Source organism: Cryptotermes secundus, unplaced genomic scaffold (assembly GCF_002891405.2).
Source record: "Cryptotermes secundus unplaced genomic scaffold, Csec_1.0 scaffold635, whole genome shotgun sequence".
Lineage (NCBI taxonomy): Eukaryota > Metazoa > Arthropoda > Insecta > Blattodea > Kalotermitidae > Cryptotermes > Cryptotermes secundus.
This window is the reverse complement of record NW_019733328.1, coordinates 68,685-87,948: the sequence shown is the minus strand read 5'-3', so window position 1 is coordinate 87,948 and position 19,264 is coordinate 68,685. Positions and strand designations below refer to the sequence as shown.

General features: G+C 43.2%; 1 protein-coding gene across 1 annotated transcript in view; it reads right to left on the bottom strand.

Annotated features, from left to right (window-relative positions):
- Window positions 1-19,264, bottom strand: part of LOC111868039 (neurogenic locus protein delta) — a 79,821-nt gene that overhangs the window by 43,390 nt on the left and 17,167 nt on the right. The window contains exon 4 of the mRNA XM_023858383.2: window positions 1,087-1,150. Coding sequence (XP_023714151.1) covers window positions 1,087-1,150 — 64 coding nt within the window. The remainder of the gene's footprint in view (window positions 1-1,086; window positions 1,151-19,264) is intronic.

The window sequence follows — 19,264 nt, the reverse complement described above, 5'->3', positions numbered from 1 at the left end:
AAAAAAAAGTTACATACTGTTGCCTTCTGGATTATGATTACCGACGTTTCGGAGGTAAAGTTAAAAAAAAAGGAAAAAGCTATCCCTGTAACAGGTCGTGGAGGCCCATAGGGTTGTGGGACGTCAAGACTTCTACGGCCAGCCGCCTTTTAACCCCGGGAAGACTCCTGGCACTCATTTCTGTTAGAGGCTGAGTCGACCCCAGGGCCATAGTGCGGCTAGAAGGATTAGGTCAATTGAAAAATACAATGACATCATTGGGAATCGAACTCGCGACCTTCTGGCCTGTAGCATAAGCGCCTCAACCAACTACGCTACCGCGTGCCCCCCTGAACTGCTTGTATGAAATTAAATTAAGCACGGAAAGGGCTGAACCAGATGAGATGTTGCGACGAATCCTGGGTGTCATTTCATGAAGCGCTGTGAACGTGACAACATCAGGTCGCAATATAATAGCTTCGTGAAGGACATAATTTATTCTGTCCTGTTACATAAGTACGTGCAGTGTTATCTTAATAAACGAACTACGCGACGATATATTCTTGGAAAATACATGCTTTTGCGCTTAAAAACGGACCATGAATAAATTCTGCAGTTTTTTATCTACACGTAGTCCGGCCTCTTTACATATAATACAATAAATTTAAAACGTCAGTGACATTATCAAGACCGCTTCTTTCTTACAGATAGATAATGTCGTTAAGTAAAATGTTATATATATATATATATTTTTTTTATGGTTATTTTTTATTCTAGAACACACATTACGTGTCTACCATAACTATGCATAATGCAGAGAATTTCTACATATACAGAGACAAAAACAAAACAAATTCAAGAGAACTAGCTTTTGTTTTGTGGGCACGTTTCCATGGTGATGAATACTGAGAACACTAAGAGCTCCCAGGTCACCAGTCATCCCACTGGGCCGCCATGATGAACGTGACCCAACTTAACAACAAAATATCTTAAAACAATAAAAAAACAACAAATGAAGAAGAGAGAAAAAGATATGTGAGGGTGTAGGCGGGGAAGAGAGACAGAGAAATTGGGGTGGGGGGAGTTAGAAAATGAAGTACAACTTACCGGCGGATCGTGATGTTGCATTGTTTCTATCATGCAGAGCTTCCACGATCAAGGAGAATGTCCCCTGAAACAAAGGAGCATCGCCGGATTATAATTCCGAATACGAACGGCATATAAACTAGGCTGTTCGTCTTTCTTACTTTTTAGGAACATGTAAAATTGTTTTATTTACATCACTGCAGTATACGTAATAGCTGTAACGTTGAACCAGAAAAAAGAAATAAACATGTAAATTTCAAAACAGATATAACATTTCATAACCTATAATACTGTAATATCCATCAACAGAAACTGTTCGTACAAACCGCTGTACACTAAAACTTCATATAACCTGACACTGACGTATTGTTCGCAGTTACTGACTTTATGAAAGGCAAATGTATGCTGCCAAGAAGAAAAATATAAATCGAATATAACTAACACCAATACCTCATTTTTCTGTTTGCATTTCGTGACAATGAATTCTACAGCCTAACAACTTTATTTTAACGTATCCATGCGACGAAGATAAAACGCAGGCATCAAACACTGACGCTTCTAACAACAACAAAAAAACAAAAAAACTCCGTGGCTTGAGTCCGCAAGCAAACCATACCGACCGAGCGACCGCCGCTTATAGGCGAAGTTAGTGCCAACTTTAGCGGATAGAGGTTGTCACGTGGTCATCGCAATGAATTCTCACGACTGTTAATTTCGGTTTTCTAGACCGGAGTCTCTATTTCCTTGAAACAGCTCCTCAATTATCCTCATGAGGCAGAATGGACCCCGTTCCAGAACCACTACTTCTCAGAAAATCTGACAGCGCCGGTAATCGAACCCGGGACCTCAGGATCTGTATCCCGGAACTCTGACCACTAGACCATAGGGCCCATCTCTCTCAGGAAACTATATATTTAAGAAAAACCCACACACTTCGAGCAAGTTCAAGCAACACATCATAATGGGTCATTTGTCCAAATGTTGGCTCACATACAGGTTTCAACCCATTCATTTACAAGTTCCAAGATTTATGAATGATGGCGGAGAGTGACGCTGACGAGCTCCACTACCGCCTCCTAGATGCAACAACACGAACTAAAACTAGTTTCAGACTAATGGTCATATATTTGCTGTAACAAGAAAGAAAGAAATTAAACTGTCAATTGTGGATAGCTTAAGAAACAGGAAAAATTTTCTAATATAACATTAACAGTCAAGTGATGATTCCTGGTACAAGCAAGGCCCGATATGCATGCGACACAATAACGTGGTTTTAAAAAGTCACGCTCAGATCAACTTATACACGTGACAATACTTCTAAATTTCATGCTTAACAGATGCAACCGGTTACATTTCAATTTTGTTTTCAGTACACAAAATGGTGTCTGTTTCTAATTAATTTTAATCATACTGCCAAATAAAGCTGGTTGCGCCATTTGTCGGGGTTTCCGGGGCCTATAATTTTCAAACCGGAAACAACAGATCTTACGGAATATGAGAGTGCAATTCAAAATGTTTTACTTGGCTATGCTGTAACTTTTTGAGTTACAATTTCATATTCCGTAAGATTTGTTGTTTGCTGAAAATTGAAAAAGATTTGTTGAAAATTATATGCCACGGAAACCCCGACAAAAATTAGGACCGCCCTGTATATCCCGGCACGAAGTGAGCACTACCATGATCTTCAGAGACCGTGTAAAACCATGAAAAATTTCAGTCAGGACAGCCAATCTCCGGGTTAAAAATCTGAACCCTAAATTTTCCGAATTCGAAGCAGTGGTAACCATCCTGCCGCGACGTTTGGTCAGAAACTGTACTGCTTTAATTAATTAGCAGTTTATTCATCGATGTTGTTAGCAGCTCAGACCCGGCAGCGTCGAACGGAAGAGTGATTTGCGAACAGTGAACTAGAAGTGATTGTGCCTCTTTACGGCATGATCTCGAAACGTCGCTGGCGGGGATTAGACCTCAGGACAGTGGACACTCTCCATTGATATTCGATCCAAGAAACAAAGTCCGTGGCCTGTAGTTCGCTTGCGACCGCCGCTTGTCGGCGTAGTGCCAACTTTAGCGCACAGAGTGTCGTGTGGGCACCGCAACGGGTCCCCTCGCCCGTTAATTTCGGTTTTCTAGACCGGAGCCGCCCTTTCCTTGAAATAGCTCCTCAATTATCCTCACAAAGCTGCGTGGACTCCGTTCCAGACCAAGTACTTCTTAGAAAATCTGGTAGCGCCTGGAAACGAACACGGGACCTCTGGATCTGCAGCCAGGAATTTTGACCACTAGACCACAGAGGCGGTCTATTCGATCCGAGAACATCCCGAATATGAAAGGAACACGTTCCCACGAGGACCAACTTACTTGATACTGAATCAACCAAATAATAAAAAGTAAAGTTATCCGTGTGCTTAATTAAGCATCACGCCAAGAAGATGTATGGGGGTGGAGGTATAGGTCCACCATTTCTGATTGGCCGCTTTACCAAAGGAAAGAGCCCCTGATACCCATTGGATAAGAGGCTGCGTGGGCCCCATAGCCAGTCTGGAAGCTGTGGAGATCAAGAAAATCTATTGCCTCTGTTGAAAATGAAACCAAGGCCCGTAGGTATACCGACTGAACTATCGCAGCCCGTAGAATTTAGTAAGAGTCAACGTTTGCTAGACAGTGTATACGTCTGCCTGACATCGACAGAACATGAGATGCAGTCTCTTTCCTCTAATGAGCTGCCTTTAGCTTAGTTTTCATTACTAACGCAACTTAATTAAAATGACATTCCTTTTTCTGGAGGTCGTTCAGTTTCCCACGCTTAGGCATCATCTCCACGGAGCTGTGGCACAGGTAGCTGTTACAATACCTGCAAGTGGTCGACATGCCAACGCGTCCTTCCGAACTACTGGGCGGAAACGATCAGACATCACGTGACAATCCTCTACTCCTGTCGCCAATAGATGCAGGCAAAACAATGGATGAATGAACGGGCGATAATTTCTTTTATTCATATGACGCCAACTCAACTCACATAACCAAAAGACACTACATAACTTAATTGATTGCTTTCCTCTGATTTCAAATCCGGTTAATATTTGTAACCATGCGACGTAATTAATTAAACATAAGCCGCAAATCGAATTGTGATATTGAAGCCACAACGTATACACGTCTGGCTACACGTTGGTGTAGCGGTAACTCTCTATATACAGACTTGTATTCGGGATTTACTGGGTTCGAATCTCGGCCGAGATACCAGCCATCTGTGTACCCTCGTGATTTTCCTCGGTTCCTGAAGCCAAATGCTGGAGAGTACTTTGTTTAAGCCAATAATTTTTCCTTCCGAATCCCTTCCAATTCATCAATGAACCTTCCTTCCGACGTTATATAGACTACTGAAACCGTCGTCCCCCCCCCCCCAAAGGACAATTCATTAAGCTTAGAGTCTTATAAAGCTTACTTGAGAAAAGTACGCGGTAGAGAAAAACATGAAAACAGCATATAAATCTATAACATACATTTCATGAAACCGCCACTGAAATAGTCTTATTAGAAAGGTAAAGTAAAGGTATCCCTGTAACAAGCCGTCGAGGCCCATACGGTTGTGAGACGTCGAGGCTCCCATATTTTAGAGAAAATCGACTCACAGATGGAGGTGAGGCTGTCAGCCTTACGCGCCGGCCGCCCTTTACTCCAGGGCCATAGCGCAGCTGTATTAGGTAAACTGAAAAAATCCAATGACGTCATCGGGACTGGAACCCGCGACCTTCCGGCTTGTAGCATAGTGCTACGCTACCGCGTTCCCCAGTCATACTATAAACTTTGAAATTAATTCTACGAAACGGTTTACTGAATGACAGTTTACATCTCCAGCGGCTTAGCTTCCGGTTTCACGTATCTGCCCCGAGATTGGTTACCCTGAGGATGTTTCTGTTGTGGTTTTCCTTAGTCCCGCCAGGCAAATGTGGGATGACAGTGCCTCAAAACTGGCGATTACTTCTTCCTTCCACATCATTTCCAATTATTTAATAGTCTTACTATTTTTGAGCCGGGATAGCGACTGGCTACTGGCTGGACGACCGAGGGGTCGGAGTTCGAGTCCCGGTAAAGTAAAAAAAAAAGTAAAAGTAAAGCTATCCCTGTAACAGGCCGTGAAGGCCCATAGGGTTGTGAGACGTCGAGGCTCCCACATTATCTAGACAATCCGCTCAAAGATGACGGTAAGGTCAGCCTTAAGCGCCGGCCGCGCTTTACTCCCCAGGAAAATTATTTAATTAATTCCTGGTACTCATTTTTGTTAGAGACTGAGTCGACCCCAGGTCCATAGTGAGGCTGGAAGGACTAGGTCAACTGAAAAAAAAACCAATGACCTCATCGGGACTTGAACCCGCGACCTTCCGGCTTGTACCAACTACGCTACCGCGTGCACCCCCCCCTCGAGTCTAGGTAAGTCAAGAATTTTCTTTTCTTCACGTCGTCCAGACGAGCTCTGGGGCCCACACAGCCTCTTATCCAATGGGTACCGGAGGCTCTTTCCTCGGGGGTAAAGCGGCCGGGGCATGAAGCTGACCACTCACCTCCAACTAGTGCAGCAGTCAAGATCTATACATCGACTCCCCATACGCCTTCATGGTGTGGTGCTTAATTAGTTAAGCACAGGGACTACTAATAGACAATATACACGTAATGTCACTGTTTCGTGCCGTTATCCCTTAACACGGCTTTACACAAGGTATCCTGTGGCTATGTAACAAGTCAACACATGTGTCAAGCGCAGATGAATCACACACTTCCTCCTCTGGGAATGAATGCATCCTTTCAAACATTGAGAGGTGTGCTTTGTTTGCCCACAGTATCCTTTTTAGTCTTTCACTTACACTATAAAGGTCAGTATGTTACGAATGTCAATTACATATTAAACCTTACTGACTACATCGTGCTTTTGTTGCTGTAGTGACCAGGTAGACCATTATTTTGTTTTTAATTACGCCTTCCAACATACGCGTCTGTCAGTGTTGACGTTATCAGCAGTGGCAACTATGTACTCTTATCTTCTGACGTGTGTTGCCACGCAGTCTGGTAGTTGAACGTATTGCCTGCATTTTCATGGTCTACGATAAGTTATGTGAGCAGCTTGTTGCTTGCTTCGCATATTCAACCCTAAAAACTGAGGCAATATGTTCCTCCGAAAAGTCGATTAACTTCTGACGGAATATACGTCGTCATATTCAAAGAGGATGGTACTTTCCAGTAAAACGTTAGAGAGTTAAGTCTTAGTGGCTGCAGGATTCCATATCACGCTGTCCAGAGATCGAATCTCCTCCCTATTGTCACGCATAAAGAGTTTACGTGACTATTAATAATGGGTTCTGGAACTGATGGATTTATTCACACTTCTTTACAATTATAATTATTTATGAGAGCTCACAACCAATGCCTGTCTACGACTCGCTCTATTCCTTACTGGACCACGAGCGTCTTCTCTTCCACTGTGACGAATGAAGAACGAAGAACCACTGCTCACACACTGAACTGACTTGATAACGTCTGTCTGACGAATATCTCATTTCATTGAATTCACGAATGAACTCCTTTTATAACAGTCATATGACTGGATCTGTAGCCAGGAACTCTCACCACCAGAACACAGACTAATCCTAAATATCAGAATCTTAACCATGTCGGCCTTAAAAACCTCACAGCTCTCAAGAGGAAGGAAGAGGGTGATTTTAATAAAGATGTCGCTACCTAAAACTATTAGCGCTGGATGGTAGGATGACCGATTAATCAGGGTTTCTTAGGAAGATGCCGATGTAAAGCTTTCCCTGTGCTTAATTAAGCATTACGCCATGGAGGCGTATGGGGGAGTGGATGTATAGACCCACATTTTCTTAACCTCGGTACTAGTTGGAGATGGGTGATCAGCTTCACACCCCGGCCGCTTTACCCCCGGTAGCCGCTGGATAGGCTGGGTTGGCCCCAGAGACGGTCTGGACGATATGGAGAATAAAATGCTTGACTATATCGGAACTCGAACTCGGACCCCTCAATCGTTCAGCCCGTATCGGGGTGCTAACTAAACTAACTTCATGTAGCTGAGCCCTTCTTCGACAGCCACCAATCGCTCACACACTCACGAACTTCCCAACATTTTTTGGAACCCGAAGGTTCATTACCGTGTTCACAAGAGCCCTCCACGGTCCCTATCCTGAGCCAGATCAATGCAGGGCATACTGCCCCATGCTATCTCTCTAAGATCCATTTTAATATTAACCACCCATCTACGTCTGTGCTTTCCTATTGGTCTCTTTCCTTCCGGCTTTCCCACCAATATCCTATATGCATTCTTCTTCTCCATATTCGTGCTACATGCCCTGCCAATTTCATCCCTTTCACTTGATCATTCTAATTTTACTTGGAGAAGAGTACAAGTTATGAAGCTCCTCATTATGTAGTTTTCTCCAACCTCCCGTCACTTCATCTCTCTTCGGTCCAAATATTCGCCTCAACACCCTGTTCTCAAACACCCTCAGTCTACGTTCCTCCCTTAATGTCAGAGATAAAATTTCACACCCATACAGAACCACAGACAATATTATGGTTTCATATATTCTAATTTTTACGTTTTTAAACAGCAGACGAGAAGATAGAAGCTTCTGGACTGAATGGTAACAAGCATTACCAGAGTTCAGTCTGCAGCCGAAGCACTGTACTGGAATATGTCTCGTGACCTAAGAACCCCCTTCCTTTTAGGACAGACAGTGCCTTCTCTGACGTTCGAACAGAGCATCTCTCAAATACAAGATTTATGTTTTTTACACCGCAGATATTAAAATTAATACCCAATATCCTGAGAAGCCGAGATAGCGTAGCCAGTGTTGCGACTGGCTACGGACTGGACGACCGAGGGGTCGGACTTCGAGTTCAGGTAGGGTCCAGACCGGCTCTGGGGCCCTCTCAACCTCGTATCCAATCTGTACCAGGGGCTCTTTCCCAGGGATAAAGCGGCGAAGGCGTGAAGCTGACCACTCACCCCAAACTAGTGACAAGGTCAAGAAAATGTGGATCTATACATCTACTCCCCCACACGCCTTCATGGCGTAGTGCTTAATTAGTTAAGCACAGGGGCAACTTTACCTTACCTTTATCCAATATCCTAACATACTGTGGTTGCGTCGTCTGTGACATCGTAAAGTCTGGTAGGTGGATACAAACGTTTAAACACGCTACCTTAACTTCAGGAAGCATCGGTATCCGCCTGCCAGACCGCACGGTCTCACAATCCAGAAGTCCGTAAATCTGAAAATCTGTAATATTTCGATGTAAGGAACAGCTTGAAAGAGAAACGTGGCAAATCGTAAGGGAAAACACGTCAATATCACGTGGGTCAAGTATAATTAGCTCTTGATAACCCAACAGAAATGAATTCTTCCTTGGAAATGTAACATAATATAACAGCGATAGAGCCTTTTAAACAAGATGGGTTCAGAACCTCTGCTTTGGTAATATGATATTAAACATCCTTAGCATGGGGACGCCAGATCATGTGTGCACATGTCTACACATGGCGTGATGACCACGTCATACCCAAGCAGAGTAAGCAGTCTGTCAGTACAGGAACCAAAGACCTCCTCAATTTAAAAAACGAACCATTCGGAGAAGGGGGGGGGGCAATTTCTACGAACAATGGTCTTTTAAAATTAGGTAGCGCCGTAAATGCCTGGCATCCGATAACACTTGAGCGTCGCCCTCAACGAGGAAGGGACGTGTAAACTATTTTCTTCCTGAAAAAAAGACTCTGGCGTAGGTTTCGGAAATGAACCGACGTAAAAATATATTCGTATTTGTAAACATTATAATTAACAAATTAAATTCTGAATACTGTCAAATAAAGTGATATTCGAGTGTTTTAAAAAAAGAATGGTTTAAAATTCCTGTGTACTCTGCTGCCAGGGGAAGACCCGAAACCCCTGACTGACCACTGCTCAAGCCGACACTGGGAGGTAGCATATACAGTGCCCCTTGAGAAATAGATGTCCCAGCGCCCTCTACAAAGAGGGCAGAGCGGTGAAAATCTCAAATTGCATACTACCGCTCGGGTGCACGCGATAACGTAGTTGGTTGAGGCACTATGCTACGAGACGGAGGATCGCAGATTCTTTCAATTGACCTAATCCTTCCAGCCGCAGCTCAGCCTCTATCAGAAATAAATACCATGAATNGGGGGGGGGGGTAAAGGGCGGCCGGCGTATAAGGCTGACAACCTTGCCGCCATCTGTGAGCCGACTGTCTAGTAAATGTATCAGCCTCGAGTTTCTCACAATCCCATAGGCCTCCAGGGTCTGTTGGGCGCGTAGGGCTGACTTCACCGCCATCTGTGAGCCGACTGTCTAGAAAATGTGGGAGCCTCGACGTCTCACAATCCTATGGGCCTCCATGGCCTGTTACAGGAATAACTTTATCTTTTTATATCATCGCTCATACTGACGAATTAAAAATCATTTTATAGAGCACCGTCTTCTAGCATCTGACGCGTGATGTTCGGTTAAGTTCACCGAAAGAATGTACTGTGATGACAGTTCCTCTGAAACGCCGGTGAACTATCGGACTAAACAGCATTGCAACCCAGGCGATAGCTTTCTTTATCCAGTTTCGTTTCTATGTTCTGCAGCTTAAGAACCCCTGATCATCAGGCAACTCTGCTTATTCATCTGTATAGCGTGTAGTCCAGGGCAGAATAAACGAGCGGCGACAAAACTGAATTGTCGTAAACCATACGCCCGAGTTTGCTATAAAACACTGACAGAAAATCTTGAACTTTAAATTTAAATATAATCTTGCTTATCAGCTTTCAGTCTTTTTTTTTCTTGGAGTTATTATGACCGTTCGGATTGTGAAAACTAGCCATTTTCATAGCTAACTTGAACACATCACAGTCCACTCACGTTTAGAAGAAGTTGTCTGTTGGTTACGAAACGATAATAGGGACAACTACCATTCAAGCTTTAACACGACCAATCGTAACAACTATCGTACTTGTTTCGTTTATACACTGACAGAATACAGAACAATATTTTAATTAATTGTAAAATTTATCTCTCTTAATTGGCTGCCATAATGCAGCCTGGACTTCACTTTTCTTTTCTAGTTCTCATTTCTGCCACAAGGGTTACCACAGTTGACGAAGACTAGCAAATGGAGCTAGACTATTTCACACCGGTGTGCTATAAGTTCATACACACAGTGCACACCTCAGACGTTACCGGTCACCCCAGATCATTCTCCCTCCCTCCCCCATAATGCAGACGCCACGCAAGGGACGCAGACACTGCACAATATATTTAGCGAAGTATGCGAAACACTGCATCGCAGTGGAATTATTGATTGCTTTTTGCTTTGCCCCCACCACTCCAAGTGTGCAAAACTAACCCAGATTCCATCCAATCTGCCGATTAAAAACATACTTCTGACATTATGCACACATTTTAATGATCTATTTCCTTCCTATGGTTATTTTACAACGCCTTGTCAAATATGTCTGTTACGTCTATGCCAGACTGCATACTTAACGACGTGAGGGCCAAGAGGAATACAGAAAAGCGAAAATCCTGCCTACCTAAATGCAGTGTTTCTGTCGCCGAGTGGTGAGACTGGGGAAAAATCCGACAAACTTATCAGAACAGCCTGCTACCAGTAGGGATTCTACTCCGGTACTTCAGAAACGATAATTAGACGCGTTACGATATTTATCGCCAGGTACAAGGCTGCTGTTCTCTTTCTAAATTATGTCTTCGTAATTTCCATATATGTTTCCTCAGTTCTGTTAAAAACACCTAGGGGATTTTCACAATGCAAGTACCCGGATATCGCAACAGATTAACACAGCGGTAGGAATATCAGTTCTCAATTCCCATATTTCATAAATGTAATTTAAATGACACTGATTGCAATAAATAATAATATAGAATGCTAAGTTCCTATTAACTATTTTAACCACTTCAAACCCTAAAATTAATTTAAATGATAACCGTTATATAAATATTAAGTTCGTATCTCACAGGAAACACATCACGTCTCCGCTACAAAGCCCAACCGGCTAATGCTGTTTGTGGAAACAGTCACTGTTTACTGTGAGAACCATACGGAACACACAGATACATGTAAATTCAGTTCGTACCTCACAGGAAACACATTACGTCACCACTACAATTCCAAACCGGCTAATGCTGTTTGTGGAAACAGTCACTGTTTGTTCTGAGAACCATACTAAATACATACAGGCCCTCTTGGGCAAAATGCTTCAGTTCTTAAATGTTAAAGCAGAAGGTTATAGTGACTGATATAGTAAGCAGCGTGCTTTGAAGTACTGAAACTTCGCTGGCAACGCGTCGACAACAATGCGTGAAGTAATGACACTACGATTTCCATTTAAAAAAAATATATATCACGGCAATTTCTCTCCTTCATCCTATGGCTCAGTAGTTAGTTAACTGGTTAGTAATCTATACATTAAAATACATTATAAATTGTTCGAAATGAGGTCCTCCACGTTCAATGCACAACTCACAACGCTGTGATACCGTTGTCCAAATTGTCTGGCAGCTTTAAACCTGAACACTCCCGTCAGTACGAGATAATGTTTTAGGTTAACTGGCTTCTGGGCCAGCCTATACATCAACTTCTCTCCTATATCCTAAAAATTTGAAAACATATTTACTATGCATTAAAAAAGGGCAAAGTTATCCGTGTAAGAGGCCGGGGAGGCCCATAGGGTTGTGAGACGACGAGGCTCACACATTATCTAGACAATCGGTTCACAGATAGAGATGTCAGTCTTACGCATCGGTCAGCTGCCATTTAATCCCTAGGAAGATTTCTGGTACTCATTTCTGTTGGAGGCTGAGTCGACCCTAGGGTCATACCACGGCTGGAAGTATTAGGTAAACTGGAAAAAAAAAAATCCAATGACCTCTCCGGGAATCAAACTCCCAACCTTCTGGCTTGTAGCATAGTGTCTCAAACAACTACGCTATCTACTGTGCATAAAGTTCTAAAATGTCTTGGGAAAAAAAATATGATATAAAGGCAATGTTAAAACTGTAAAATAATTATTAGTAGTTATGTCGTCATTTTACAACCACTTATCATCATAACAATGAAGTCTATATGAGTCACTGAGATACCTTTCATAATGGGGGGGGGGCAGTTCTTGTTCATTAGCTCTTCCTTCACTGCTCTCGCATAGAAACTCAAGGTGTCCTCATTGTTCGAAAAGTGGAACGCGTATCAAATTGGGAGCGTTTAACAAAACCCAATGGGCCCCAGAGTTAAATGCAAAAACTGACGAAGAAGCCATTTTGGATCATAAATAGGTAAATACCTCAAACCCAGGTAGCAACATCCACATTTCGCTAGCGCCCAATTTTCCAAGTAGATACATTACCGTGTACTTGAAAGACATACCTACGCGTGTTATGCGGGTGAATACGAGGGTGACATTTTTATTACGCCTGAAATATATAATTTATCTTAGTAAGGAAACATGTCAAACAGAAATAATTTCACTGTATCTATTCTGAAAATACTGGTGATGAGTGGAGACCATGCTGAGCCCAACGTCCAGAAGCTAGCTTTCAACGAAAACTGCACCCCCATACACACTTTGTCTCCGAGAACTCCCTATTATGTTTCTCTTACAAGTGTTCGAATACCATTCAACTTTATGGCCCCATCATATACCACCAGAGGCGGTACACAAGGTTACGAGCTTAGTAAAGTAATTTGTACCATAGGGGACTTGGGGTGTGGAGACGGATTCTCACGGCAGTGGGCGATAAGATTCCTGGAATTGCTGACGTTCTTAAATGCATAACCGCAGGCTAGACAACGTTTTCAGAATGACTGTACATCTGCGGAGGCGCGCGGTAGCGTAGTTGAATGAAGCACTACGCTACAAGCCGGAACGTCACCGGTTTCATTCCCGATGAGGTGACTTCATTTTTCAATTGGCCTAATCTTTTCAGCCGCACTACGGCCCTGGGGTCGACTCAGCCTCTAACACAAATGAGTACCAGAAATCTTCCTGGGTGTAAAGGGCGGCCGGCCGACGCGTAAGGCTGACAACCTCAGCCCCATCTCTGAGCCGATTTCTACAAAATGTGGGAGCCTTCATATGAAGAAAGTAAGTCTAACAGTCCCCCCCCCCCAATCATTCATTCTTCTCCCTATCACTGAACACTATATAGCCTAAGGAATTAAGCCTTGTATGATTAATATAGCGCAGTCTGTATAGCGACTAGCTACGGGCTGGACGACCGAGGGGTTAGAGTTCGAGTCCCAGTGGGGGCAAGAATTTTCACTTCTCTATGTCGTTCAGACCGGCTCTGGAGTCCACCAAACCTCCTATCCAATGGGTACCGGGGCCCATGAAGCTGAACACTCACCTCTTAACTAGTGCCGAGGTCAAGAAAATGTGGATCTAGACATCCGCTCCTCCACACGTCTTCATGGGGTAGTGGTTAATTAGTTAAGCACGGGGTCAACTATACAATTACGTTTGTTACCGGCCCATTTCTCGATGGCCGCACGTGGAATGTGACGCTTTATAAACGGATTTGACGTGCGTCGAAAACAGGGCATCTACTACAGATCCGAGGCTCTCACAGCCGTGGTTAAGAGGAGTTCTATCTTCTGGGATATAACTCCGTGTAGTCTGTTGAAAATCAATCGACGTTTCGGAGAAACATTTCGCCTACATCTTCAGGGCCGAAGAACAGGCCGAGGAATATACCAGCGTGAAAGCATGTGGCAATCGCATCTGGTATCTTACTCGGATCATTCTCAGATCATGTAAGACGGAGACGAAGCGTTCCTACGAAACGTCGGCTGACATTCACACGGACTATACGTCGTTATATCCTATAACCCTTCAGGTCATTTACTGTAAAACTAAGGTCACAAATGAGGTGCACTTTACTGCAAACTAATAACGTTAAAAAGGTCAGCAAAATGATTTAAAGGTCTCACGGTGCAACACGGCAACGCAGCATATATAGGGATGCTGCTCGTTAAATGCATGATGATGGTAATGAAGGTGGGGGAGGGGCTAGATGACAGGAAGCCTAAATCACAGGCGGCTACTGTGTGGCGCCCAGCAACTTAACAAGGGACAGCGGGGAGTTGGGTGCAGCTCGCTGTAACACAGTGATATAGTCTGGACCGGACAGGATGAGGCGGTGCGCCTCGTCTAACATCCTGCGGGAACTAGAGCCTGGGAAACTACCAGCTGTTTCAAAATATATGTCAAACAGTGGAGGGGAGGGGCGAAGGAGAGATATATGGAAAGGGCTGGGTCGAGCGCAGCCTGGGACACTACAGGCTGGTTCACTAATCATTTGTCACTGACACGGTGTTTTACAACACTAGTTTCCACAGTGAGACAATTTTTAAATTACATTTACATGAACCCCACTCTTTAAAAAATGGCCAATAAGGAATCCTAAAATAAACATACCGAGCGGGTTACGTAAGCGGTAGCGGTCTAGACTCATATTCGAGAGGTGTTCGGTTCGTATCCCGGCCTGGGTATCGGCTATTCTGACAGGCTTTCTTGTCAGTCCCTCTAGGAAAATTCCAGGATATCTTGATTAGACTATAGACGATTCCTTCCAGATCCTTTTCAATTCATCATTCATTTATCATCCTATCAACAGACGCTATATCTGGACCGAAGGAAAATGAAGTGACGGGAGACTGCAGAGGCGCTTCGTAACTTGTAGTCCTTTCCAAGTATAATGAGAATAATCGAGGCAAGGAGGGTGAGATAAGCAGGGCATGTAGCACGAATGGGGGTGATCAGGAACACAGGATTTTGATGGGAAAGCCAGAAGGATAGAGACCACAATAAAGACCTATATACAGGTGGGTGGATAATATTAAAACAGATCTCAGATAGGATGGGATGTTATGTACTGGATTGATCTGACTCACTCAGTACAGGGACCAGTGGAGGGCTCTTGTGAACAAGGTAATGAACCTTCGGGTTCCATAAAATGCTGGAAAGTGCTTGAGTAGGTGGAAAACTGGCGGTTTCTCCAGAAGGGCTCAGCTCCATCATGAAGTTAGATAGATAGATAGATAGATAGATAGATAGATAGATAGATAGATAGATAGATAGATAGATTAGATAGATAGTTAGTCGGTATCTTAGATCATGTGATATCGAATGTTTCGATAGGAGATGAAAGAAAACTCTGGAAGTACTTGTGACCTAAAGAAGATCCTATCCCGGAATTTGCTATAGGAGCTGAGGAAAACTACGAAACTGTCAGGATACTGGTGTCTCGGCGGACATTCGAACTCGAAACCCCCGGCATGCACATCTAAAAAGTTGCCGCTACACCAACAACTCGTTGTGGTGGTTATGAAGATAACTGTCTTCTAGGGTGTGACGCTGTGTAGTCTGGTAGACACTACAGACACTTCTACCCTGAAGATGGAGAAGGCATGTACCTCTCAAACTGTATTAGTTCGCTTTCAGCTACCCGAAATTTTTATTTTTACGTCTCATTTATTCATGTATTATTTAACGGAGATTTCGGTAACTCCGAACAATTCGTCAAACGACTAGCTGATCCTGAATAATGAAGCGGAGGATGTAGAAGCGGACGTGGCCTATTTTAGGACAGTATTTGAGCATCTGACTGGAGGACCAGAAGAAAACAAAGAAAAGCTGCCAGGATAGGAGGCGTCAGGGCTGACAGAAGTCAGAACCGTTACTGCTAAAGCCGAGAACAGAGCAATCTATATATTCCACTAGAAACACGGAAAGGGGGTAAGTTTTGAAAACAAAAATGTAGGTAGGTAAGAGACAAGGCAAAAATCATTTCCCCACAAGTCTACCTGTAAAGACTTCTTTTGCTTTTATCCCAGCTTACATCACTGATTGAAGGCTTAATTAAAAGGATGAAATGGCCAACAAAAACTCAACCCACGCAGAAAACAAAAACCAAAGAGGCGAGATACAAAAAAATCAACACCGAAGCTCTAAAACAAAAGATGGATACGTCAGATTTGACCTGACGATACGATAATCAAGGAACCATCAGTACATGGGAGCGCGGACCTAACAGAGAGCAGTCCTTAAGGGAAAAAGGTATCTTTCTAAAAATTAATTAATAACAGTTTCATAAAATTAGAAAGCTGTGTCATGTCCAACGCATGAATAATGAAATGTCGTGTCCAAGGAAACCTGATTTCAGAAGCAGTGGGGCTGGTTCGGTCTGGGATGGTTTGGGAAGGGTTGTAAAACAGCTTAATGTCTCATGATTGATGAAAAGTCGCAGAGGCTTTGCGGTCTGCAGTGAAGGGTTGGGAGGGGGGGGAGAATCTGGAAGAAGCTGAAAGGGGGAAACCCCTTTCGTACCTAGTACGCTTCAACCCCCTCTTTATCTCTCCCTAAACTTCCCCCTTTCCGACAGTTATACCTGTCATGGTTTTCTTTTTCTTATATGTACAGCAGGGGTTGTACTAAATCTTCAACCCCATAGAACACACAAACTGTTCTGCTTTGTACCACTGTCGCTGGACTTTTTAACTGTTTCTGGGGAAGGGATTCGAAATCGATCGCAGAAGACGGCCGATGAAGGAACGAAGTCCACAGCTTGGTACAAAAAGAAGTCCATAACACATTAGCGCAATCCACTCTAGAAAATACATACCCAAAACAATGTAATATTCAAAATAAACTTCACGATCTCAGAAATTCTTAGGTAAATATAAAGATTACGGTACAGGGCATAATGCTACGCTGAATATTGAGGTAGCAGGCTGTCTGAAACCCTGGTATCTATTTACCAAACTATACAATTTCTAGTACAAAAAGGCTAATTCTGACGGATGAACGTCTTGGACGAATACATAAGGCGTGGGGTAAAAGCTCCACGTATTCTTTACTTCGGCATTATTTTGTACGTAAGACCTGGGTGGCCTCTGGAGCGTAGAAGGAAGGAAAATATATCAAAATGTATCTCAGTGAGATGAGGGCGAGGATATGGCCCAGTGAAGAGCTCTTGTGAACATGGTAATGAACATTAGGGTTCCATAAAATGTGCAGGATATTTTGACCAGATGAACGAGCATCAGCTTCTCATGAATAACTATATATATATATTAATTATTACGAAATGAGTACAGAAGTGACATCTTTGATAAATGTTTTTTTTCTTCCTTAAAACGGGCTGACTTTCATAACTTTGCAAGAAATTGAGACGATGGCGAAATGTTCCTCCGAAACGTCGACTGCCTTTCAATGGACTACATGGTGTTATACCTCAGAAGATTTAATTTTCATACATTACATTGCGTTTTTCAACAATATACAACCTAATTCAATGAACTGACCTTAACTTTTGGTCTTTCCTTTCTATTAATTAAGACAATCCTGTAACTCCTAAGGCGCAAGGGTTACTGCCACCCTTTCCCCTGAACTCCGTACTTCCAGATGTACACCAACCCCATAAAAAAACTTTTAACAGTAACAGAACAAACGCATACCATATGTGCCAACTTGTAAAGGGGAAAGAATTCAAATGGAAACAGAACTTCAAAAAGCTATAGGCACAGCAACAAAAGAGACGTCCTGCCTGCCATCTGCTGTCAAAACAAGGTATTAAGTCCAGGGCCACTGTTACACATGCTACACTGTGGCGACTTTTAAAAATCGACTCGGCCACACGTGGATGTGCACAACACACGCCGTGTTCTCTTGATCACGCCCCATCCGTTTATACACGTATGTGCTGGCGCGTCGAGGCTTCATTCCGTTACGGTTTCAATCTACAAGCAGATCATGCAGTAATAAAAACAAATTTCATGCATTAATTATTGAGCTTTCTGTAGTCAAAAATCAATGTTTATGGAACACGCGCTGTCCCTAACATTACATCATTTTAACTAACTTGTAATATTACTACATAACTAACTCCACGGAGATGAACGCTTCTTCAAAAACTGCCATTTCTGTAACTACTCAAGAATTTCCTTAATATTTTATGGAATCCGAAGGTTCATTACCGTGTTCACGAGAGCCCTCCATCGGTCCCTATCCCGGCCCAGACCAATTCAGTCCGTATCACCCCAGCCAACCTCTCTAAGATTAATTTTAATAATATCCAACCGCCTACGTCTTGGTCTTCCCAATGGTCTCTCTCCTTCTGGCTTTCCCACCAAATTCCTACGTTCATTCCCCTTCGTAGTACTACTGCACTGTATTAGAATTCACAGCCTTCTTAACTCCACGTTCATACAGATACAAAGGTAAAATCCCTGTGCCTAATTAATTAAACACCACGCCATGAAGACATATGGCTGAATGGTAGTATAGCTCCACCATTTTTGATCTCGGAACTACATGGAGGCGAGTGATCAGCTTCACGATCCGGCCGTTTTACCCCTGGTAACCACTGGTTAGGACCCTGGGTGGGCCCCACAGCCGGTTTGGACGTTGTGGAGAAGAGAAAAGTCTTGCCACTGCCAGGAATCGAACACCGGCAGTCCAGCTCGTAGCAATAGCGCAGTATTCCGGATACAAGCACGTTAAATTAAACGGGACAGTAGTGTTTTGTTTTCTAACGTGAAAAACAAAATTCGCGGCACAGTTACGTGTGACATTGATGGGAATTACATACAACCAGATAATGCGGTTTTAAGTGTATGATGATTTATACCACGACTTTGAATGTTTTGGCACTGTGTAGGTGGTTACTGCCGTTTAAAAACAACCTGATGCTTCCGTCTTCAAGGTAAAAGTGAGAATATTCAATCCTAAAAACCTCTATGCCCATAAACGTTATGTTAAATTTTCAATATGCGTCAAAGTGAAATATTCATGAACTGAAGAATAATACCTTCTGGGATACAACGTCGTGCAGTCCGTTCAAAGTCAGTCGACGTTTCGGAGGAACATATCACTTCCATCTTCATGATAACATACGCCGAGAAAGATACCAGCGTCAAAACAGGTGGATGGGATGGAGGCGGTATGTTCATCCAAAACGTCGGTTGTCTTTCAACGGAATACACGGCGTTATATCCCAGAAGACAGAACTCTTCATGACCACCGCTGTGAGAATCGCAGCACCTGCACAGCGCTATATCCCAGAAGACAGAACTCTTCATAACCACTGCTGTGAGAACCTCAGCACCTACACAG